Genomic DNA, 26019 nt, shown 5'->3' on the forward strand with positions numbered 1-26019 from the left:
AGGGAGAAGGATGGAGGAAGCAAATGAAAAAATTTACACATAGAGCTGTGCGCATGTTGGGCAATTAAATTCCACATTTGTTCTTGTGACAAGGGCCATAACAAGATAAGAAAAAAAAAAAATCACAATATGAATATCTTACGATAGTGGTTGTAAGCAGTATAGAAAAATGACATAAAGCCATTCTCACTGCTAGTACAATTTTCTGGTGGACATTGCATACTATTTTCTTCAGACTATTAAGGGGAATTAACTGCTTTGTACACTTAAAATCTACCAAGTCACAATGCGTTCAGTGAGACTTGCCTGCCCAAGGCTTGTTCTTCTTCCCTTTCAGTGGAGGTGCTGATGTAGGTGGTGTTCTCAGATAACTGCACCTTGACGTTTATGCTAAGGTATTTGCCTTGAGGAGGAAAGGGTAAAATATTATCTGTAAATTATAATGATAGTGAGGAATTGAAAAAAGTGATTTTTTTCTATAAAGAAACCTCTTTATTCTAACAATAACTTGAGGGTGTTTTTGTTTATAAGATAATAATCATATCTTTGGTTGAGACTGAAGATTCATTTAATGGGAAGCACCCTCAAGTTATTGTTTGGATGAACATATAAATTGAATATTCGTATTTGAAAAGAAAGATGAGAAAAAGCATAAAACATAATGTTAAGGTGGTGAAAGATAATTCTCTAGGAGCAAATGCACTTAACGTATCACTTCTACCTCCTGCTCCCTCTTACATCTTTCTTTCCTCCACCCCTTCCCCACTTGTCTGCCTTACTCTGTTTTCCAGTCTTCTTTTCTTCCATACATTTTAAGAGACACAATCTTACAGTTCATAAACCAGGGTGTATTTTCAAAGCTAACTGGAAGGGAATAACTGAAATTTACACAGTGGAAACACGCTGTATCCAACAGTCCTAGTTCCTCCTGGAGTCGCAGGGAATGAAGAGGATAATGTGACGACATCCCTTAAGATGATATCCAATATTCTTTTCCTCCTGTGTCTTTCCAGGGATTTCAGCATCCACAAGAAGGCAAAAAGAGGTCATGATTTTGTCTTGTCTTTTGTCTTGGGAAACTTTTCTTCTATGTAATGTATTTACAGACAACATAATTTTCACAGGCTATCTCAAACGGTTCGGTTTCGGGAGTGGTGGTATGAATCTAAAATAAGAAAACAGAGAATAATTCAGTAAGCTTTGGTATTAAGAGAAGGGTCCCAGAATAAAGCTCTTCTGCTACAAATCTGTACTATTAAACTCTCTTATTTTTTAAAGCAGTGTGGCGACATGAAGATTGCTGTTGCCTGTTGGAGACAGCACATGGTAACCCTTGGACTATGCCCAGAAACTGTTTGGGACTTTGCTATTTGGCAAGCCTAAAACCATGCCAGGGCCCATTCTGACAATTTAACAGCATAGACAGTTGCATTCCAGTGGCATAAGAACATTTGCTGACAATGTTAATTTTACTAGCATAGATGTAGGGAGTAAGGCTAAATAAGGTTTAAATCCTTGGAAGAAACCAATGGCATCCTCAGCAACCAGTCAGGAGAATAAGAGGCCAGTAGGGTACAAAGGCATTTTGACTTTTTTTATTTATTTATCTTTAATTACTGAAGGATTGCATGGTGCTGCTTGTGCAGGTGGAGTTAGCCCTTCCTGCTGTTATCATGATATCCTGTCATTCTCCCTACTTCATCAGTTGCCTTGCTGATTGTTTTGTTGTTTTTTTTTTTTTTTTTCTGAAAACCAAACTAGGGTGATTTCTGACTGTATATCTCTAGTCTGTCAAAGTCAAGTGTCTCCAGTTAGAAAGTTAGGTGCCTATGAAAGGGAGGCTCTTTGGGCAAAATGAAGTGTGTGGCTGGTGTGCACTGCCTGCGATGTGCAGTTTTGCCTGTGCTGCTGAAAGCCGGGTGCTGCCTCGGGGGAGAGAAAAGTCTGCTGTGAGCCAGCTTAAATCCAGGGGAGGGTGAAAGAAGCATTTGCCACCCTTCGGCAGCAAAAGCTGAGGGTACAAGTGCCATAGGTTCTAGGAGGTCATTGCATGCAAAAGAACCAATATGGAGGAATCGGTTCACAGTAAGCTGGTGCTCAGCAAGCTACAAAGGTTCTGAGTTAACATTTAAGGAGGCTGCTCTGCCATTCCTATTGTGTGTGTTCCTACTGGTGATTATGGTCTTCTGGTGTGCTACTGAGTGCAGTTGCATACACTTATAAAAAATCATGGTGAGCCTGATGCCAGGGCAGTCCTTGAGCTCCCAGGGGATTGCTGGGAGGAATAGGGCAGATCAATATCCAAGGGTCCCTGAGCTCTGAATAACCACATCCATGCAAAGTCCTCCATGCTCTGTGAAAAGCAAAGGCATTGCACACTTATATTGTCCTGTTGGTTGTTCTCATATTCCCACTGTCAACTGGCATCAGGGCTTGGGTTAGGACAGCTCATGAGCTGCTTCCTTTGTTCACGTTTGTCATCTTTTGCTTCCATTACCGAGGTCTTTTCCTTTTCTCTCCAGTGGAGCATTAATGAGGTTGTAAAAGCACAGATGAAGGAAAAGGAGCAGGTTGTACTGGTCTGATTTCAAAGCATGACTGATTTATCAGTTATTTGCTGTGCAGAGGAGCACTGTAGACAGCTAGTCTGATAGATTACAGGAAAAGTTTCTTCTCCAGACTAATCACTGCCCATTCCTTGATATCATAAGATTCAGCTCTTAGTGCCAAGGGTGGTTATTGTGTCTGAACACAGAGCTCAGACAAGGCATGTCTAGCAAGCAGGCATAGCACATATTTAACGCCAGGTACTAATATGAATGTACCAGTACATGTAACATAGAATTCCCTTGCCTGTGTCCTCAGGAGGCAGATGTTGCCTGCCACAGCGATCGCGGATTTTACAGGCAATAATGTGTGTCACTTCCATAGCATGAAAAAAAACTTAACAACAGAGTTAACAGGAGCACTGCTGAAAGGAGCACTTGCCACCACGTGCACTAATTTTAAGTGTGCCTGTTTTTCCCTCTTATATTCTGGTTTATTACTGTGAGGCCGTTCCTGGGTTCTGACCTCTTGGCGCCGCTTTCCAATAGAAATAAGAAACATGAAAGCACATTTTGAAGGAAAACATGTAACATAATAGAGGAAAAAGTAGGTCAGATTTCACTTGCCAATGACCCTTTAAGTTAACAGCTGTGGGTCAGAATACATTTTTATACAGAAACACAGCCAGAAAATTTAAGCTCGCACAGCGATGTCTCATGCTGTTCATAACCTTCACTTTATGACCTTTGATGCATTGTGTGGCAAGTGATCAAAGACACAAACCCAGGATTTTTTTTATTGCTTTAGTGGATTTAGTATGTCAGTTTTCTGAGAATGCTGTATTTATATATACTGTTTTTTTTAATTGGCACAGTCTATGTAAAGATTTATTTTCATGCCTTAGGAAGGGGAAAGCAGGGATGTACTTTTTGTGTGTTCCTAAAAGTCCATGAAAGATGGGTTCTTAACTGCAAAGTCATATCAGTGAGATTTCTTTCTTAGTACTTTATCATTGTTCCTTTTCTCTTGTAAGGTCTTGATACCCATTTCAAATGCCTACCCTTGGCTAAATATTTAAGGGCCTGTATTGTTACTTACAATTGTCTGCAATTGCTAGGTCACTGTTTCTATTTATTTATAATAGCATATTGCTCATTAAAAGGCAGGATTTGTTGCTCTACTTTCCTCCAAACTGCCTCAGTTCTAAAACAGAAATCACTGTGGTAATTTTTCTATATTTTCTATTTTTATATTTTATATAAATAGTAGCATCTTTCTAATGGATTTTAATAATCTACTCTAACTGGAAGTACTTGGAAGTATTTTCTCGGTAAGAAAACCATGCACTTAAAGCATCATAACCAGGCAATTCTTTCAATAGTTTTGAATAAGACTGTGGACTGTATGCGATAGACAGGAAAGCCAGATGTGGCATCAGCTTTGTATGAATTAGAAGACTATACTCTTCCTACACACAGTTCTATGAGGAAGCCATGTGATGGATGAATAATTTGGCTTATTTAGGCATTGTAATTTTGTTCTGCTACAAGGGTAGAGCCAAAATTGATTGAGGGCTGCTCAAGGACAGAATTTCCGTTCAATTACTTTGATTGTTTATGAAGTAGGAGAGTGCCTGTGGTGTCTATGTCACCAAAGTTTATATTTTCCATAATTTCTTTTTTTTAACACATTTTATTCAGTGATTCATGTTTTCTTGAATGGTGTTTATTGATCTGATCTGTAAGTTAACAAAGATTCATTTTGGAATGGCATAGAGATCCATTTATAAATTAAATTATTTCATGGTACTTATATAGAAAGCTTTTTGATGTACAGGAAGATTGCCAACATGGAAAAATGTATTAGAAATGCAGAAGTGTGTTATGATAAATATAGCACTCATAGGTGGGGTTAAAGGCTGTGATATAGCTGTGTACATTCAGATTTATTTACTGCACAGAAATGAATCCCAAATGGCTATTTTTGCTTCACTGACTGTAATCCCAGCAAGGCAGCCTTATAGACATCTGCTAAGGTTTTTTATTATTATTTGGTTAAGATTTTGAGATTGAGGTGAGAAAAATCCAACTGTCACCTAGAAATGACCTCGAGGGGGTTTCACAGATTTGTCCAACATGTTTTTCACAGATTTCTACAGGCTTAGATATATTCCTTGCTCCAAAGTGCTTCAGACTGTGGCTACTCACATTTTCTAAAAGATAATGGACTGATATATGTGGTGTGCTGTTTAACCTTTACTCAGTCACGCTTTATTCAAAATATGAAGGATAAAGACCAAGCAAGGGACAAATTGCCCCACATTCTTCTTCAGTAGGCATTGAAAGATACATCAGTTAATCCACTGTTATGTCTGCAAATAATTCCGTGTGCTAAGTAGCCCCTCACATTCATAGCCATTGGACTCACTCTCAAAACATTAATAACTGTTATAAGATTTTGGGATATACTAGAACAATTTATTTCCCAGTGGGCTTCTTATCTAAACAAGATCAAGTCTTCATATCTTTATTTAGCCAGTATACTGTTGCAGTCTATCTGAGAACTTTCTGTGTCTTGCTGCTTCTCAGTTAGGAGGAGGAGGAAAGAGCGTAGAGACCAGATAGCGCTTCCAACCGTGCTATTGTTGTGCCACACAGTTATCTGACAGTAATAACATGAAGCAGAAACATTTAGGTTCTCCTTTCTTTTTCATTTAAGTAAATGCATGCTGATAAAATCCTAATGAAAAGGAATCAGAGCACAGGAGCGAGTGACTTATTATGGAAATTTTCTGTGATGCATTGTAATGTTGGATTTTCAATTTTTAAAAGTGGTTACATTCCTAATTGGCGAACAAAAAGGACCAATTTATCCCTTGCTGCGAGAAACATTTTTCTTATATATTATTCTCATGAAGCCTCTAATTCAGCCAAACACATTATGTAAATGGAACCTCTGAAATACCTTCTAAAATATACATCAGATTTACATTACTAGACTGTTATGTTAGATTGAGCAAGGGCCCTTGTTACACGATATGGCAAATTTTTTGACTTTCGTAATATTCCTTTCTAAAATAAATTGTGTTTGGTTCAAGCAAGGCTTCTATTAATAACTCTTGGGGTTATCCTAAATGAGTATTTGCTAGCTTCACCCGGGCATTATGAACATAATCTTTACATCTTCGTCTTTACTGATTTCAGGAACAAAACTTTTATATCTCTTTTAAACTAGAAGTGCTTTATTTTGATACAAAATCTGCAAATGTTGGAATGCAGTGACTGTTCCAATGCCAAATGAATTTGGATAAATCTGCATTGCATACAGATTGAGTTTCTCAAAGCCTTATGACACAGATACTGTGGGCTGCAAAATTAGCGGACAGTGTAATAGCTGTGAAAGCTAAGCTTGTGTTTTGTGACACAGTCAGAACCCAGACTTATATTTAGTTTGTGTGCATTGCTTGCGAGTCTGATAGTGTTAAAAGATAGCACATTTTAACATTAATGTTGTTCCTAAAGATGCAGTTTAAATGTGTACATATATGGCTGTGCCCCTTCTGGAGAATATACTTTGATTTCAAACAGTTGTAATATATTAAGAAGAACAATTGATTGTCACAAAATAATTTACATTAGTAACTGATTGTAGTAGTTCATTTGCATAGTGACGTGCTGTTAGTCTTGGTTTCATGCAACTTTAGGTGAAAGTGTTAAAAGCCATTTTCATTTTTGGCCTGGGTATTTTTAAGATACTCAGCTTTTGATGGCTTTCTCTTGTGGATCTCTCCTCACACATAAGATGTATTTCGTCTTCGAAATGAAGGTCAGAGAGGTGTGAATTTAGATCCAGGGAGCTTCCCATGAAACTAAAAAGTTACTCAGATACTGAAGCAACAAAAATGAGCAATTAACCCTAAAAGAGAGATATCCATTGCAGCCATAGGCAAATTTGAATATATCTGCATTTCAGGAAGAAATCTTTGGAGTGTTTTTCTTAAGGTTACATTTGACTGGTGAGCCATGGGGACTTTTGCACCACAGGGACAAGATAACGGCTCCACGAGCTCTCTGTAATGATTTTGGGACCATCCAAAGCTAAAATGATACAGATCAGCTTCTCATTTTGCCTTACAGCTGTCTTTTTAAAATTATTATTTGTTACATTCAGAACAGCAAGTGGGCAACTAATAAGGATTAGTAATAGGGAGGTTTTATTTAATTCAGTTTTTAAGCTGCTTTATTCAACAAAATCCTTAAAACACAGAGATTATCTTTTTGGAGATACCAACACACTGCCATGAATTCTATAGTATGTGCAACTCTAAAGCATATTTTCATGGAAGATTAAATGCTTATATACAGTATCTGAACTTATTATTGATTACATTTTGCAGTTTTATTCCCACATTGAGGGCTTGGTGATCTACTGTTTCAGTGGGTTTTCAAAGCATCATCTAGCAGGATTTATAGAAGCTATAGCAGTACTGCTAACTAATGATTTTATCACAAGTCCTGCTGTATTTGATGTTGTATTTTAATACCTGTCTCCTGGAGTACAGTGAATATGTGAGAATTCCTCCTTCTATTTTTAAAAATAATTCTCTTTCTTCCTAGTTACTAAAAAAATTTAACATTTAACCCATTTCTACCTGTTTTTGCCCACAGACAAGGAGTGGAGTAAAAGGACTAAAGTAGTTAAGTATTTGAATGGGAATCTCACTGTTCTTTTCAGCTTTACAGATCTCTCTCTATTTTTCCAATTTTGATACTTGAGGTTAGTAATACTCAAGGAGAAGAGATAAGCAAGTAGTATTGTATAACACTTAAAGAGCACATAACTTTATCAAAGGGGTTATAGTCATTATTTTGGAATTGACAGTTAAGGTATGTCCATCAGGAGTCAGCGGAAGTTAGCTTATATTAGAGCAAACCCATTAGGTTTATCATTGTGTTCCTGCAGTGAAGACACATTTCATGTCTATGTAATATGTCCTATATTACTCATTTTTTCTTTCACCTCCGGTGTACTGGTCCTGAGCAGGATTCTGGGAGCCGCTGCCCCTCCTTGCTGTGGCCACAGCAGTGGCAGGCCACAGAGAGTGCAGGCCAGCTCAGGAGTAAAACTATTTATCCTTACTTACTCCAAGTGTTTCCTCTCTGCATCTCCACAAAGAGTATCCTGTCAAGCTTGGGATACCCATATTTAGTTGTCTCCATGTAGGTGTCTGCATGTGTGGCAGGTGTCTAAGCTCCCATAACGGTCCATGGAGATTTGGTCCATACAGACAATGGAGCCAAGCGGGTGGTTCAGCTCACCCTAATGTAGATACCTGGAGGCTGATCAGCTCCAACGTCCAGAGTGTATTGACTATAGTGGGAATTTCTCGCTTAGCATGCGGGTAGGTATTTATATATAGCACTGAAGTTTAGGTGCATTGTTCCCAAATTGAATCCCATACCTCTGACCAGCAGCTGAATTATTTTGCTCATTGTTACTAAGGGAATGCCCTCTATGTAGTGTTCCAGTGGCTGCCTTGAGCGGCTGAAGGCACAGGGTGGTCTTCACAAAGTCCTGTTTAACTTTCCTAGCTGGTCACATTTCTATTTAATCCTACCTACCACCATTTGATGTTTTACCATATGTGATCTTACCCCATGCAAAGGATTTCTGTTACTAAAGCACTTTTCTTGCTTTAGGTTCCAGTTTTCAGTAAAGTTTCAACTTTCAGTAAAAACCTGTTTCCTTTTCCTTGCATCTCATTTATGTTAGAAACCATCTCTTTTAAAAAAAGTGCTGCAATATGCCAGGCTAAATTCTGTCTTTATGTACGTAATAATCTTGTGTATTACTAACGAAAAATTATTATAAAATTAGAAGTTTGAAACAAAGCTTTTTGTGGAGTTTGGTCCAGTCCTTGTTCATCATTTTCACTGTTTTGTTTTTAACAGGAGTCCTGTACTTGTGTTCCAGTGCGTGCATCGCCATGTTATTTGCCTAGATTGTTTCCATTTGTACTGTGTGACTATGCTGAATGACCGTCAGTTCATCCATGACCCGGAGCTTGGCTATTCCCTCCCTTGCGTAGGTATGTTTTAGCTGATTTTCTTTTTAAAAATTTATGTGATTTTTATTTCAGGGCAAGATTTTTTTATCACCTGTTAGTTTTAAGTATATCTGTGGAATTACACTGTTCTCATAGGAGTTGTTTCGTTTCATGGAGAAAATATTTGAATATTGAAGTGGTTCTTGCTGAGCATGTGAACTGGAGAATTAACTGAATTCCAAAGGGCATTTATCTTAAAAGCAAATGCATACTTTCTTCACATTAGTATTTTATAATCATGAAGTGCTAGCAGATGATAGCATTACACTCTGGTTAAAAAAACCCACCTTGACCTCCACATTTCCACTTTCAAATTAAGTAAATTGTTAACTTTCTTGGCCTGTCTTCAAGTACTAATAGAAAAAGGACTGCAATCACCCTGAGAAGATGGTAGATTATCTGTTTTACCTGAGTAAGAAACAAAGTTTGAGTTGACTAAACAAAGGCTTACACTGAATCTGGAAGATGTGTTTTGAGAATTGATTCAATTACACTGGCACATGGACTGCAAAATTCTCAAAAATTTTGCTGTGAAGAAATATATTAGAATTTATTTTTCCTTTGCTAAATTTGCATATGTGCATGTATGTTTGTCACAAGTACTGTACAGTGGTATGAGAACCATTTTGGAGCATATTAGAAGCTGCATAGAAGATGGGTTTGCGTGGTTACCTGACTGGCTGACAAATAAGTTTCAAATCACTAGATGGGAGAAAAATTGACAAAATTTCGTAGGAGAGTGGCGCTTACTTAATGTGAGGACATGCCTTGAGGATATTGAAGATATAGTAGTAAGAACCATTTAAAATTATTTCTTTTTAATGGCTTCAGACGCAATCTAGCAATGGTCATCAGTTCACATTTCACTAGAATTGCTGTTCATGTGCTGTCTCACCAGGTCTCATTTTACTTGCCCCCCAACAGTTTGCTCTGCTACTGCATTTGCACACTGATGTCATACTGCACAAAACACTTCTTAATGTTGTGTAAGAAAACTTGTCATGAGGAACCTAACAGGAACTTTATACCCAGTGCTCTTACCTTGTCATTACTGTAGGACTGTGTGGTCAGTCTGTCTCTCAGCCTCCCTCCTTGCTTCTCCAAAAGTTAATCCATTTTCAGCTCCCACACAAATTAATCAGCTACTTGAGATTAATCCATCCTTCTCCCTCCTCATTTTTCAGTTCTCTTCCCTGTTCTGTTAGCTCCTTAGGTTAATCAGTTATCCCAGTGGTGCAGCAGGCAACTCATCTTTCTCCTCTCTTGTGGGCCTCCTTCCAGCCATGGCTAGTGTCACAGAGCTTCCTCCAGTTCAGGCTGTTGTGTCAAACTAATGGCCCTTCCACCTCTTTTGTCTGTAAACCCATTGCTGGTCATGCTGCACTAAACTTGTATTAGGATTTTTCCATATATTTTGCAACTCTAGTTGTTCAGTTCAGTTTTATCTGTCCTTTTTTTCTCAGAGAGGAGGCTAAGAAGTTTGCAGAGGTTGTCACCCCTGGCTGGCAGTAGCAAGGCAATCTTTTTCTCTCTTCTATGTGTTGAAGTTGAACACTATGGGGATTGAGCAGTAGAAGCAGAGTAGGGATGGGATGAGGAGAAAATGCAAGAAGACAGAGATGAAATGCTCAGGGATGCGATTTCAGTCTTTGAGAGGTGAGGAAGGTACAGGCTGGGCCTAAGAAAGGGATACCATAAAGGATGCACAAAGGATGACTGTACTTTTACTGTTCAAGTGAGATAGGGTTCAGCTGTGGGAATGGAAAAGCAGCTATTGCTGCCAATCTAGCCTCAGCTGTGTTATGCTTTAAGTGTTAAAATAGCTAAATATGGAAATGCTAAAATATTGCTAATCTTAAAGTTTCAGAGCTCCCCAAATCAGAAAGTTTTTTTCAAAATACTGTACATTAAAGTAGTACTAGTAGTAGTCGTAGTAGTAATAATACAATTGCGATACATTTTCTCTCTGTTCTCCAGTTAGTAAGAATGTTTCTTGGAAAAATTTCTGCAGAGGTGCTGCCCTGTGCCAGCGGAGTGCATAGTTTAGGTGTGCCGCAGTGCAGTACAGTGTTGTGCAGTACAGAGATTCTTGAGCTGGAGCTGAATCGTGATGCTGAAGGGAAGGAAGTATAGTTGTGTCACTATAGCACATAGGATGGGCTCTTTGACACTTCTGGTAGGCTGATGAGGACTGACCAGGCTACTTCAGGACCTGTGCTAGTATCCCTGCAGAGTGATGGTGTGGTGCTGTCTAGGCATACCTGCTTGCTCAGAGCCAGCCTGATTATCTCTAAGAAGTATTGACCTTATACTGTGCTGGCATGCTTTGTGTTAGAGAGGTTCTCAGTCACAGTCTCTGAGTATTCAGCCGTTTTAACTAATATTCCATCTAAACCTAAAATTGATTGCTGCCTCCGTCAGTTCTCTTTGTTGTGTTGGCAGTTCTGTATCAATAAAAGCATTTGTAAGCATTATCTTTCAGACTGCTTTGCAGGATGAGGAATCTAATCAGTGCTGTTGTAACTTCACTGGTTCTTTTCTGCAGCTACCTGAACCTGAGTTTCTCGTATGCAAGACGTTTGGTTGTTTCTAGAATTAGGTCATATTTGAGTTAGGAACTGATGACTATTTTTTGTCCTTTGAGAAAGTCATGAGGCTGAGTTGCATCACACCTGTGAAGAAGAGGAATGCCTGATTTGCCAACCCCTTCTCTCTTACTGTTCAGCTACAATGGATTTTAGCCTCCTTCATAGCTATGGATCAAGCAGCTTTCATCAGCAATGAATTCAATTAAGAAATATTCATAGCAGTATCATGTGATTTTCTTTTCCACTTATCATGGCACTCCTACTGAATAGTAGAAGATTGCATTTTTGCAATCTACAGTTTGCAATCTTCATTTTTGCAACTGCAATTTGCAGTTTGTATTTACATGTGAGGACAATAAAGCACTGTTTGACACAACTTTCTGTAATTACCTCAGTGAAGCCTAAAATGAATTCCCCTTAGCAGGAGTGAATACCATGGGACATGCCAAGAAAAGTCTTACTGTGGCAATGTTGGTTTAATACATGTTATCTCTAACAGAGCATGACTCAAAGCAAAAAATGTTAGATCTGAGCTTTATTGAAAGGTTAGATGTTGATTTGAGCCTGCTTCTAAAAGGAATACAAACCAAAGTCATATCTACTGTAACGAGATTTATGTTATGGTAGGTGACCAGGTTGCACAGACAGATCAAAACAGTCTGTACTAATACATGTGTTTTTAAACATCACAGACTAATGCTGAACTAGTGTTTATGGTCTTGAAGAGAAAATACCAATGTTCTGAGTTTGGACTTTGTAAAAATTATTTTACTTTTCCATTTTCCTGTAAGAATGGATTTTCTTAAAAACTAGCCCATGTCTTCAAGGCATGTGTGCACACATTGCCCCAGCACTGTACAGGAGGGTTTGGTTTTGTAATTAAGCCTATTTAAATTGTTTGCACTTCCAATTAGTTCTATTCATTCTAGTGTTTTTCAAAAGTAGAGGTAACATAATGAACATAGCCTGCAGTTTCGATTAACATTTGACTCACTGTTCCCGATTTTTATCAAGGGAACGTACCAACATAGCAAGTTTTTTATATCTTTTATTGGATCAATCTAGAGGTGAAAGCACCACACACACAACAGAATAAAAATAAACAGCGGCTGCTAAAGCAAAGGGTCACTGTGACAGACGAGATCAGTGTTATCACATGTGTAGGATAACTTGAGCTGGAAAGGATCTAGGGATTTCAGATAAACAGTGCTTCTCAAGTAGGTTTAATTTCTTGCTTCCTGGCACAGATATGCTAGAAGATGCATTTTGTGATTGCTTTCAGGTATTTTATGTGGTTATATCCTTGCTTTTCTTTAATTTCTGTTATGTGGCCTAATTAGGCAGGAGATAATATGTGTTCAAAAGGTGGCTATTGTCTCAGCTGATGGGCTACGATAGATCACCTTGATAATGCCATAGCTTCACTTTGTTCCAACACAAAATGTGTCTTACTCTGATTTTTGGAAGAACAACATTAATTCCTTAGTGCATAGCTGCTAATCTAGTGCCAGGCAGCACTACTCCAGCTGAGAACAGCCAGTGTGGAGGACCAGAGCTCAGAGCATGGTAACGGGTGCCTTGATAGGATTAGCTGTTCAGAGTAGTGTGGCAGCAGCCCCATGATTCAAACCCACTGTATCAGCTCAGAGCAAGGACTTATAGATAGGAGCTGACTAAATTTCATTGGTCATTAAAATAAAAAAGTAAACGTTACAGATTATACTCTCTCTGCCCTTGTTAAATGGCAACAAAAATCTATCCCATCTCTCTGTATGGTGTCTTGTATTAATGAGGCTTCATGCATAGAAATTTCCATGAGTGGTGACCTCCAAGTATCTTTGAAATAATTAATAAGGTGCTTAGAGGGACAGATTTGCATATGCATGAAAGATCATTTATGGTTATTTAGTTACTGTGCAGGGCAAAGAATCTCATAGCATTACCTCAAAGCAGGAACTGTATACAAATATACAATGTATTACCCCATTTAAACATATACTTTTCTTATGAGCACCGTTTCATTTTTAAAATAGCATTACAGCATTATGGGTCTTGGTCCCCAGGGTAAAATAAACTTCCACAGATCTTGGGTAGAAGAAAAGTTGGTGAGGCCAAGGACAAACAAGGTTTTACACTGCTGTAGGCGCTTTGCAAAAATGTCTTTGCATCACTTTATTTCTTATGAGTAATCATATGCATGATGTATTTTAAAAGAATCCAGATAAAAGATGCAGTTCTACTGATGACTGTAAAACACTGTTGTATCTGGAAGTAATCTGATTTTACCACACATATATAAATAAATAAGTGAAATTACCAACAGTTTGTGTATGGAACTGCTAATAAAAGGGACTAAAGCTTTAAAGTATAATAAATTGCCTTAAGAGCCATGTTCCATTGAAAGAAAGCTTCTGGGGAGTGATTAAGGAGGCATATGTATTAAGATTAAATTTTTTTATCTGCATTAGATGCTATTTGTGTAATAACAGTACGTTCTTATTCCTATAGAGGATAACAATGCAGTGCTGAATCTCTGAATCATCTTTCAAAATCATAGTACCCAAAAAGAAAAGGGGAGAATAAATAGGTAGCCTAAGCAAAGTTTGCAAGTAAAAGGAAAGAGGAAAACTGCATTTGAGTTGATCACTCCAAATAGTGTGTTTGAATCTTTTCTGTTGTAGACAAAATCTCTATTAAATTTGGGAAGGTGTGTGTGTGCAAGGGGTTTTAAAGTGATGGTCAGTGATCTATGAACAGAGCCTTCTCAAGAATGTAATGAGGAAGCAGGCCTAGTTTAGTGGGGCTTAAAATGGAAGAGTGCACCAGCTGGTACAAGAAATAAGATTTACCTGCTGTGAAGCCTCAATATGTCAACAGTTTCTGAAATCTGTGTTTTCCAGTAATCCTGCTTAAAAATATTTGAAGTGACTTAGGAAATCTGAAAATGCAGGAAATAGCAGTTTATTATTAAGGTATAAAATAAAAGGGATTGAAAGCAGACACATTTGCAGCTTTTGGAAGTTCTTCAAAGTGCTCCTTAAGTTTAGCATTTAGGGGGTGTTAAATTCTCAACAGCTATAAACTTTTTGTAATTTCTTGTTGCTATGAAATATCTGAGCATACAGAAGCAAGTGTAGGAGGCTGGAGAAATGCTTTTTATTTTTTATATATTGTACATCTTAGAAGAGATTTTTCCATTCTGAGGAATTAATAAACAAGCAATTACAGTTTTCAGAGCATTTGTGGTGAGAGTTCTAGTTGTATTCTTCTTTTTCCAGCATTGCCCGTGACAGGGAAAATGCAGATCTGTGACCATCTTGTCTATTCATGTTCTTAAATCTGAACATCTTTTGGAAGGGCATCTGGCAATAACTGATCTTTTTTAACTCTTTCCTGGACTCATTCTGTCATTAATTCCCCGTGGCTGAACCCTGCTATGTTGTCTAAGGAGGGGTTGCATGCCCACTAAGCTGCTTCTTTTCATTGTCCCCAGGGGGAAGCTGGTTACTCCTTCTGCAGAGGGAACACGAGGACTGCAGTGGTGAAGGGCGGTATAGGGGAGGAAACACTTTTTTTCCTGTCATTTCCAAAAACTTCTTCATAAAAAGTAGATTCTACAAGTTACTATACACATGTATTGGTTTGATGAACGGTGAACCTTAGATCATTTCCCTATATAAGAATAATTCAGATGTTCAGCGTACTCATTAATTCTGACCATATCTTTCCTGTGTGTTATGGGCAGAATAAGTATTTATTAGGGATTATTTCCCTTCTTCACGTTCATACTATTACAGCTATTTTATTATTCACATTATGGAAGTTTGAACATACTCCATTGACTTATTTGTTGTATGTATTTCTTAGTAAGAGGCAATGTCTTCCCCTTTGGGCTTATCGTTTGAGCAGGTAAAACATGGGATGAGAAGCAGAGGCAACAAATCACGTAGAGGTTACACAAGAGATCACTGACTGAGTTTGCGTTGGAACCCAGGTGCAGCCAGTCTCATTACAGTGCTTTTACCATGAGTGTATTGATTCTTTTTCACCCCTAAGGTGTTTTAAAAGTAGATTCCTCTAATTTCCCTTCTCTTAACTTTCTACAAACTCTTAGTCAATATGCTAAGATGAATGTTGTTTGTTTTTTTTTTCTATAAAACTGTATGTGCACTGAACAAGTGGCATAGGTCTGTGCAGCACTCTGTAGGAGAGAGCGTTGTTGACAAAGGATGGGCCACTTCCCCTATTATTTTTTAAAATTGTTGGAAGCTCATCAGAGAATACAGCTAGACTGCTTTCTACCCTGGTCTAGCAGGTAAAGCTAACCTGACCTCATTCAAGTTATTACAAGTTTATTCCAACCAGACTTCGACAGAGAAGGGAACCAAAAGCATATAGATAAACCAGATTTTTACCCTCAAGAGTTCATTGAATTTGCAGCAGTTTCCTGAAGAACTTTTTATGGTCTTCTGCATTCTTCTCTCACTGTGCGCATAAAATAAACATGAACAAACAGTGTATCAAGTGGGTTTTTTGTGTTCCTTTACTAGCACAAGTGCATGAGGCTAGCTCAAAGGATGTGGCTAGAAGTCACAACAGCTCCTTCATTTCCATTTTCAATGTTGACTGAAGTTCAAGCAGCGACGTCTAAGGCTTGTTCCCTCAAGTCTTTGCTCTGTTTCCGTAGCAGCAGATTGCCAACTCTGTATCTAAACAGTCTCAAAATCTTTACAACAAGCAGAGCTTGATCCCATGGTATATTTGAGGTAGGCATTAGATTCTTTTCTGGGAACAACTACAGTGAAATCATACCATGTGTTCCTCACAAAAATCTGAGTTGCCATAATTATATTCAGCATGAATTGTCTTACCATAGGTGTTTTTCGCCCTTCTCTCTTATTAGTTCTTCTGTTGCAATATATTTTGTTTGTAAATTGCATGGAGATGACAGTGCACATAGGCTTGGTCTGGTTAGTAATAGTGAAGGACAAAAGATAAGGAAAAAAATCTTGCTTAGAAGTTAATTGGCTTTAAGAGCAACTAGGAATGAACTTTCAAAGCAGACTTCTTGTCCTATAAAATAAGATGTCCAGTGTGAAAGTAAAATAGACATACTGAAGCAGTGGCAGAAGTGTGTTTGGGGGGGGGTGGGGTGTCTATCCATCTTTCATCATTTCTATGTCCAGCTGAAGTGGAGGTGAATTTTTCTCTCAGCTGGAGTCAGTGAGAGCTGTAGCTGTGTCTTTGGAAATGAAAGGTATTCGTTCTGACTGAAAGTGCTTCTGCCCATGTTGGTTTATCTTATAATAATCACTTGATGTGGGTATATGGTTGGCAAGTCACTTTTAAGCTGCCATCCGATTGAAAAGAATCATCACCTACATGAACAATAAAATCAAGTATAGAGTCTTGTTAGTCATCAACTTTACACTCAACTGCTTGAATAGTTTTGTAATTCAAGCTATTTTCTAATTCATCTTATGTAAGTGCTGTTATAGCAAGTACAATGATTTTGACTGTATCTCCTTGAAGTCTGTCTTCTCCAGAAAAACATATTTTTTAAGAAAGAAGGATCAGCTTCTGAACGAGAAACTTTTGTGTTCGTTCATGGCTGCAATGGCACTTCGAACCAGGACTAGATTCAGTTGTCCCTGGATGGTGCTTAGAAGTCCTGAATGGCCTTGTTTGGTGCTCCCATTCTAGTCCGTGAGCAGTTAATGAGGAAGACTCTGGGTGAAAGATGGGGATAATGGAGATAAATAGAAGGAAGGAATAATACACAGGGCATAGGGGAAAGAGGATTCATGAAGGGAAGGATCTGAGAGAGAGGCAAAAGACGCAGTGCATTAAGGAGAAGAGTTGGTGACTATTCAAGGAATGAAAGAAAAAAGATCTAAAGAGGGAGGGTGGGTAAAATGAGAAAATAATGCCTTCAGCTTCCCTCACATATTAGTGAGGCTGGGAATTTAGTTTTTAATGACACTAGTTCAGTGGTTTATATATGGACTGTTCTTCCACAGACTGGAGACACCTGAGTGTTTGTCCTAAAAATGTCCAACGGACTGTAGAAGGTGCTGATTTTTACAGCTGTAATATGCTTGAGGTGTTTATCTTAGACTTTTAGAGCAGCATGAGGGGAAGCTGACCTTTCATGCCTGGATAATGAGAGGTTTCCTAATGGATCAGTTTTTATCTAAGCAGAGGGTGTCTTTCAGTATAGTGCCATCTCTGAGGTGGGCTGTGCAAGCAGCAGCCTTTATAAGAAATCACTACTGTCTGCTACCTTATATACTCCATAAATAACCTTCTGGGACCAACTGTGGCACATTCTGCATGTGTTTAGTCTCTGAAGCCTGGCGATTAATATTCCCCGAGTCACTTTCTGAGCCTTGGTCTCCCACATGGCAGCATGGAGAGCTGCTGCCACATCACAGAACCAGCTAAGGACATTCCCCTTCAACAAGGAGTTGGCTTTAATTAAATTTCTGTGTCTGGAAAGTGAAAATCTAATTTTCTTTTTGACATTTTCTATATTACTACTTAGACAAAATTATGAAAATAATTAATCCCTGTGAAGCAGACATCAGCATTATAAGGGGTACGAAAATATTGCATATAAATAATACTACTAATCACCAATCTGTTATAATTTATTGATGCAAGTTCTTATTAAAACTCTTAAATCAGATTTGTTCTCGACATAGCAGATGTGTCAAATGATTGCACAATGTAGGTGCAAGTGAGGGTTATAAAAAGTAACATGGTTCAAACTGCATCTCAATAAATTATATCTCCCCAGAAATGTATTTCAACAAAAGAAAGAAATGGGGGGAAAGGAGATAAGGTGAATGATTTAGAAAAGAGGTTTTCATTCTGTACCTGGGTCAAATACAGTCCAATATAGTGGTGGCTGAAACTGGTGATACATGAAAGGTCTGTATGCAATAACTTAGTGTTCTCATTGTGGTCTATGGGGAATCCATGTTCACATTACAAAGGCCATCATGTCACCTGCTGTCAGTTGGTAGCCTTATATCCTTCCCTAAGAATGCAGAAAAGGATCTTGTAAGCGTGGAAATCAAACTGCCTCTTTGTAACTGAAGCACTTTGTGGAAATCAGAAGTGAGGGTGGAACAACATGGTGTCATTTGCACTGATGAAATGCCACTGAGATGCAATCTGTAGTGCTTTTATCAAGATCCTTTCATACTAACTAAAAAATAAAAGGTTTATGAAATCTGGACATCTGCACATGGCACTGTGTCAGTCTTGGCATTGACTGAAGTATCACACTTCAGTATTTTTCCTTAGGATTTGATGCCATAGGCCAATTTCAAGAACTGGTCCTTGGATATTGCAATTGTAATCTGTCTGCTTGGGATTTGTTAGGGGTGTTTTGCTGGATGGTTTGGAACTGCCATTGCACAGTGAGGGTAGATGGAGCAATGGCACTGAACATAGGCAGTTGGGAGAAGACCATGGAAAGAAGTACCGGTCCAAGTAAGTTTGGATTGCAGGGTCACAGGCTATTACAATAAGAAGACACTAAACTGTCAAACTATTGCTTATACAGATTTGCCACCATATGATAAAAGAGTAGTCTTCTTTGGAAATAAGTCTAGATTCTTTAAGATTAAAAATATATGTGTTTAAGCAGCTAGTGAGTTTTAATAAGGTCTTGTAAAGGAATTATTCAGAGGCTTACAGTTAGCTTTTTTTACTGATGCCTGATAAATTTGGGCTAGTTTAGAAATGTTTATGTTCCATTTTCCAATTTCAAAAGCAATCTAGCCTCATTATTTCAATGAAAGTAACAGGACAATAGGATCTGCCAGAACAATTTAAGATCCCAATATTTACTGCAGTATTTTATGGTTTGAGCTTTAAATATCTGTAAGGACACTAACATTGCAAGTTGCAGAGTGAATAGCATGGCCGGACAGAATCAGGGACGCCTTCTAAAAAGGAACTTTCCTAGTACACGATTCAGTCTGATCCATAGCCAAAGTAGGGGATAAAAGGCAGAAGAGATACAGTTAGTTGAGAATGACAGTGGAACTTATGTTTTGCTTACACATTGTTTAAATGGCTTTTCTATTACTGAAATGCTCATGGAAGTGAAACTTGCCAGACCCGTGCTAGTTGCGTCCTTCACTAACAATCTAAGTTTATTTATATTTTTTATATTATTTATAAGATTACATAGTATGTGGAATGTTATGTGTTAGGTGCCTTGAACAGGCCTAGACTGAAGCACCAACATGCATCCTATAATCTATTTGTTTATAACAGTGTTCAGAATGTTATGGGAACAATTATATTTGAAACTGAGAGCATCTAGTAGCATCCTGGTGTGCTCGCAGAGTCACCCACTATCTGCCTGTCAGTACCTGTTTTCTTCTCTGTTCCCCTTTGCCCTAGATCTCTCTTTTCAGACCTCATAAAAAATGAGGCACCTGCTGTAAAAGCAATGATCTGGCAAAGTGTGCAGTTGTCGCCATTTGGTGCACACCTCAGCTACTCCACCTTCAGCTCTGTGACTCACACTGCATGAGACTCTCACTGATGCTTCAAGAATGCTTTTACTGTTGGACGTTTACTGAAATGGCCAAAATATCCAGGGCAGAATTTTATTGTATTAGTATCAAAACAGAATTCCAAAGAAATTCTCACCCCTGTTTGAGATATTTGGTTGTGACTGTGAATTCATGTTATATATGTGTAAAACACAAATAGCTTAGTTGAAGGTGTTAAAAACAGACAAATGGAACATCTTACTGGGAAATACAGTGAAAAAGGTATGCACAGTAAAAGTCTCCTGCTTAGTTGTTCTGATTTCTTTCTCTCTGTTCCTTTTCTTTTTTTCCCAAGAGTAAGCCTATCCTGATTCTACATTATTTCTTTTCACACCTTTTTTCTTCTTTCTGAGAAGCAAAATATTTTCTATTCTGTCCTTCACTGCTGTTCCCTTTGTTGTCTGCCCATCTTTGTTGCCTTATTTGCTGATCCCTAAATATTACTGGCTCACCCTCTGATTCTTTTCCATCTCTTTTTCTCTTGCTCTTCATTTCTCCCTTCGTCTTTTTTTTCTCTTCCTCGCCTTGTCATGCCTTGCTGTCTCCTCCTGCCCTCTTTTTTCTAATTGAGATTCCAGTCACTTTTGATCTCTTCTGTAAGGACCACAAAGCAATGAGGCCTCTGGGCAGATAAAAGCGTAAGGAAAATTGACTCTGGAGGTGGAGTAATGTAAAGGGGTCACTTCTGCAGGTCAGTTTTATTGTCTGTGATCACTAGGAAAAGGGCGTTTGGTATTGTCCCTTGGCTGCATAGGTGAGCCAGCTAGGTCTTAATGCCTGACCTTTTTCTTTCCTGTCTCTCTATGCTCAGCTTGGACACCAACCAGTGAGTCGTCAGCAGGAATATTTGGGTTCACTTCTTGCACACCTGATGCTGTGACTGTGTGTCCCCTAGAGAGAGGCAATGGGAGGAGTTACAGATGAAGGCTGGTCCTCTCTGATAGCTTGGTTCAAGACTGCTGCTTGGGAAATAAAATCTGGGTCAAATGGAGTGTGGGGCTTGGGGCCTTGCTTATTTGTTTTGTCACTAACACGTGATGTTTACTGCGTTCTCCTTACCAGGTAGGAAAACAGTTAATAAGAGTTTGGGTTTTTTCCCCTCTCTCTTTTCTTCTATAGCCATGCATGCACATAAACATACATAGACACAGCCTTCAGCAGGATTTCTGGCCAGATAAAACACAAACTAAAGTACCAAAAAGTGGAAAAGTCCTTTTGTTTTCTTTCTACTGTGTAATATGAAAGAGTGCAATGCCAGGTACAAAGGAAGCTCAGCTTGTCAGTTAAATAGGCTGCCTGGCACAGTCAGATTTTGTTTTTCATGATCCATTGCCCCAAGTAATATCCTCTGTTTATATCACTGCTGGAGGAAGGCTGGAAATTATGGAGGCGTTTTTGGTAATAACTGCTAGCAGGGAGACAGTATTTACCAGAGAGTCTGCGATGAGACTCTCAGGTAAATAATAAGCATTTTAGAAAAACTACCTAATTATGTATTTAATCGCTTGGAGCCGTTCCAGTCACTTGGGAAAATAATGTGCATTTTGTAAATCTGCCTAATTATTTATTTGCAAAGGAAGTCATTCTAGCTTCTGGGGTAAGTAGTGTGAATTTTATGACTTTCCATACAGATCTGTTCTGCCTGGGAATGTCGGTATTTAAAAAAAAAACCACCCCAACACCCCAAAATACCAAACCAAGAGACCGCAAAAATACATTATTAGCAAATGGAGTGGTTTGTCTACTTTTCTATCCAGTGCTCTAGTATTTCTATAAAGGCTTCAAACATTATTCTGCTTTAACATAGCTGTCTTCTATTCTCAATGGGAAGATGAGCAGTGAAATGCAAGCAGCCATATTTGTAGATGGCACACCGTCTGCATAGGGAGTTTTGAGGCCACTAATGAATCAGACTACCTCTAGTCAGCAGTTATTAAAAGCTAGAGCACAGTTAAGGTCAGAAACTGCGTAACGTCTTTGCACTGGATGTGACAGTTTTCTCTTACAATGGTATGAATGATGAATTGCATACTTTGACCATAATTAGTTACTAGCAAGAGAACTTGAATATCTGATATATATGTCAGAATTAAAATAAGTAGGTTTTTTTACAGTGTATCTGTCAGTCTATAGTGAGTTATTTATTCCACTAGTATATGTTCTTCCCTCTCTCAGTTTATGCTTTTTTCACTCTGGGCTTTTTCCTTTATTCAAGAATTGACAGACTAGTTTCCATAGACTATCATGAAAGCTATTCTGAATTTACTTTGTGTGACTCTGTATTTGCTGTGTATTTTTAAGTGCTACAGAAGTCCACTTGAGAAATTAGTTTTTATTTTTGCAAAAATCTAGAAATAATTTTAATCAGAAAATACCTCAAGGCAGAAGTATTTAAAAATGGTATATTTACCCTATTTGATGAAAAATAGAATTTTCATAATAATAAATCTAGTCAAGAGGAATTATGTGAAGAATCAATTTCTTGACATTGCACTTTCTTACAAAGTAAATTAAGGTTTACTTCTAAAAATGCAAAATACTGTCAGCATTTAGAAAATTTTCATTATCAAAACAAATGTAGAATATTGTTCAAGAAAAAATCTTAATGGGTTGTTTTGGAAAACTAGTCATAGCCTCCTTATCTCATGCTGACTTCATCTGGATTTATGGGCATGGTACATGAAATTATTTTCCCATCACAGAAGCAACATCCAAAAGCTGAGGACAAAACAGTCACATTATGCCTGTAATAAATGTTGCCCCTAAAGGGCCTAATCTCTTGTGCTCAGTTGGATGACATCCACAATAAATAAGAGGAAGAAATTCTAACAAAGATTTCTTATGGCATTCTGTCCCCATTTCTGTTTCATGCTAGGGTAACCTAGGACTCCCTCACCTTTTACTCATTGCCCTTATTGCAAGTAACCTGTAGCTCACTCCTTTGTTTCCCTCTTTTCAGAACATTCTGGGTATGCTGCTGCTCAGATTCAGTCCTTCACCAATGGAAGGAATATTGCTTGCCTGCAGTGCACAGGAACATGCATAATTAGCAGCACATGCTTAACCCAGTTGGTTGGTACTCAAATGCTTATGTTTATGCATGGACTTGCATAATTTCCTGGATAAAGGAATTTTCATGCATCAAACTCATTGCTAGATAGCATCATTGTCATCAAGATGGACTGATTCACTGAACTGCTTTATTATTTCTAAATAAACCCATTTTCCCTGCATTTTTCAGCATATTTGGAAATACAGCCTAACCTGAAAAACACATTGTTTCGAAACACATTGTATTCAAAAGTAATTTCAACCTGTCATACAATGTATGACTATCCAGATGCACAGAAAGCATAATAGTGTATTTCACGTACTGGATGAAGTTCATGAAAGCGTTTTCCCTCCTTTGTTCCACTGCTTTTAATCCTAAGTCCCATTTAAGCAGCATTCTGTAATAGATTTGACATTTAAATGTTGGACATATAAAATCCAGGTTGCTAATGGTAAAGAATAACCAACAAAGCAACCTCCAATTCATCTGTATTATTCTAATTTTGTTTACAAAATAGTAGACATTCACAGCATTTGTAGAACTGAAAGAATATATGACATGACACAATAGACACATCTCACACTCTATAACTACATATTGAAGCAGCACAACACTGATTTAGTGCAAATAGCAAGGTCCAAACTTAGAGCAAACCTAAGATGATTTAACCTTTGCTTTCATTTTAGCCATACTGGAGCCTGGACATTAACTAAGATTTGGGAAGGGAACAGTATTTCTATAGTATGGGCCAGCTCTATGCTGGATTTGTTCTCCAGATGCCTTACAAGTTGTATAAGGGAAGTTGTTCAACAGACTATGACCACGAAATTCAGGACAGCCCCTGCTCATCTTGCACTGGGAGAGTTTCCTAACTCTAGTGTGATCCTCCTGTGGCTGCTGTGTGTGTCTCTGTCTCTCACAAAGCAGCCAAAAGCTGTTGATAATCAGTTTATACAGATTGACAGGAAAGTAGGATAATTGAAGTGATATTATATGCAAGATAAGGAAATTTGTATTCAAACTTTTGGTATTCCAGAAATCAGGACTGGTGTGTGACCAAGATGTTTCCCCAAAGATGATTACTGCTTTAATTATGGTAATTAAAAGTGCTGTGTAATTCATATTATCTCATAGGTTAAATATTTGAAAGCAACATTAAGTTGGAACTGAGAGTCACAGCTTCTTTTTACTAGAGATCTTTATAGTCCTTTTAGAACAGTGTTCTAAAGTACTACGTATTATCCTGCAATTACTGGGTTACATGTTTTTAAAATGGGAGATTTTACTGCACAAGTCCCAGTGAAACTAATGGGAGCTCTGCATGGATCTTGGTATTTGAGAATTTAAGCTAAAATTATTCATGGTTTAAAATCTTTCTCCCCCAAAGTTTAAAAGGGTAGCCATTTGAATCTTGCAATTGAAAAGTACCTAGGATGGGGGAAAGTGTTTAGTTTTAATTATAACACTGAAATTCTTTATAATGAATTCAGCCCAGTAACACAACACTCCCGAATTTGAAAACATTGGTTTTGGTGGGCCCATGTGTATATAGGGAGCTTCTTGGGCATTTAAATAGAGACCAGAAAACAAAGACTATTTCTTAGATAAATTAAATGTCTTATCTTAGGTACTATTGGAAAATGTGGATTTATGCCAACAATAAAGACAAAATGAGATGAAATTCTGATCCTCAGAATTCAAAAGCGCAGAAGAGTCTTCTTATGAATGACAATTCTGTATTTTGGGGAGGTTGTAAATATAAAATGTTCTTGAGACCATATGTTGTGATATATCCAAGGAACCTGAAAATATGGTCCTCTGTCTTTTCTAGTTTCTCACAGTTCTGGTATGATGACATTCTTTTTTAATTCACTCTTTGCTCTATTTTGAGAGGCAGTTTTACATCTGAAATTAAGGCATAGTACTAACAATATGACACATACAGTATGTTATTGTTTGCAGCCAGAAAGTGTATACTAATGCACCGGAAAAATCTGGAAGAGATAACACTAAAATCTTGGCTTGCTTCAGCCACCCACTTACAAACTGCTGATCTGGCAGCATGCAGACATAGACTTACACTTAGAAATTTGGGCAAATCCAAGCAGAATGTAATGATTTGCACCTGCAAAAAGTAGTCCTGTTTCAACTTGCTCTTCTGCTGCTTTGAGTATTTATAAAATGAACTGAAAGGACTAAGATTACTCTAGATTGATGTTTCTGATCCCTGTCTATCAAGTTTCATAAGCGTACAGATATGTATACATATCGGTATTTTGTTTTCACTTTATGTCCTGTAACTTCATCGTGATAAAAATTTTATTTTGGGAAGATAATGCAGTTCAAATGCACAAGTACACCTTTATTTAGCTTTACATTGCATTTTTACATTTTTACATTAAAGTACATACATAATTTATCTTTGTCAGCTAAATTTAACTATATTGGCTAAATCTTACTCTGACCATTCTTTCAATATAAATCAATCAACCTTTCTGAATTTTTCAATCCACTAGTGAATAGCGTTACACTGTAGTTCTGATCCAGTCACCCTACTGTATATTGAATATCTATATTTAATAATAAAGTTATCACAGCTGAAAGCAAAATATGATAACAATCAAAGTGGTTGCTTTTAAGAATGAATCATTACTTTGGTTGTCCATGTTTAAACATGTATTCTTGAAAGACGCTTCTCTTAAGCCCATTTTGTAGGTTCTTAAATTCTGTCACATGAGGCTTTCCCCCTATTTTAAAAGTCCTTCTCTATGCCTTCTAAGTGGCTAGAGAAATGTAACTTTGTGATGTAAATATATTACTTTGCCTATCGGGCTTAGAAGAGTTTTTCTCTTGCCCTTGGAGAAATGAGATCTTCCAGGCTTCTTGAGACAATCATTACTCAGAAAGTCTCTAACAGTCTTAACTCATTTTGTTGAAGCCAGAGTTGAAAAATTTACTGCCAAAACATTTGTTTCCATTTCCATGTGTGTAAACTAAAACTCTAACTTTTGTTTATGTTTTCTAGAATAGATGTCGGTAGCCTATATGTAAATGACCAATTTAAACTCAGATTGTGTAGTAAGCTTCCTGGGTGGCTTCTCCCTACGACCACTCTTTGCAGTTTCCCTTGTGTGCCTGCTCAACCAACCT

At 37.8% G+C, this 26019-nt stretch overlaps 1 protein-coding gene across 1 annotated transcript in view; it reads left to right on the forward strand.

Moving 5' to 3' along the window:
- PRKN (parkin RBR E3 ubiquitin protein ligase) overlaps positions 1-26019 on the forward strand; it is a gene marked incomplete at its 5' end in the record, with an annotated part of 628924 nt that overhangs the window by 334460 nt on the left and 268445 nt on the right. The window contains 1 exon segment of the mRNA XM_082305465.1: positions 8499-8635. Within this exon segment, the coding sequence (XP_082161591.1) occupies positions 8499-8635 (137 nt within the window).

Source organism: Platalea leucorodia (assembly GCF_965183815.1).
Source record: "Platalea leucorodia genome assembly, chromosome: 3".
Taxonomy (NCBI): Eukaryota; Metazoa; Chordata; class Aves; order Pelecaniformes; family Threskiornithidae; genus Platalea; species Platalea leucorodia.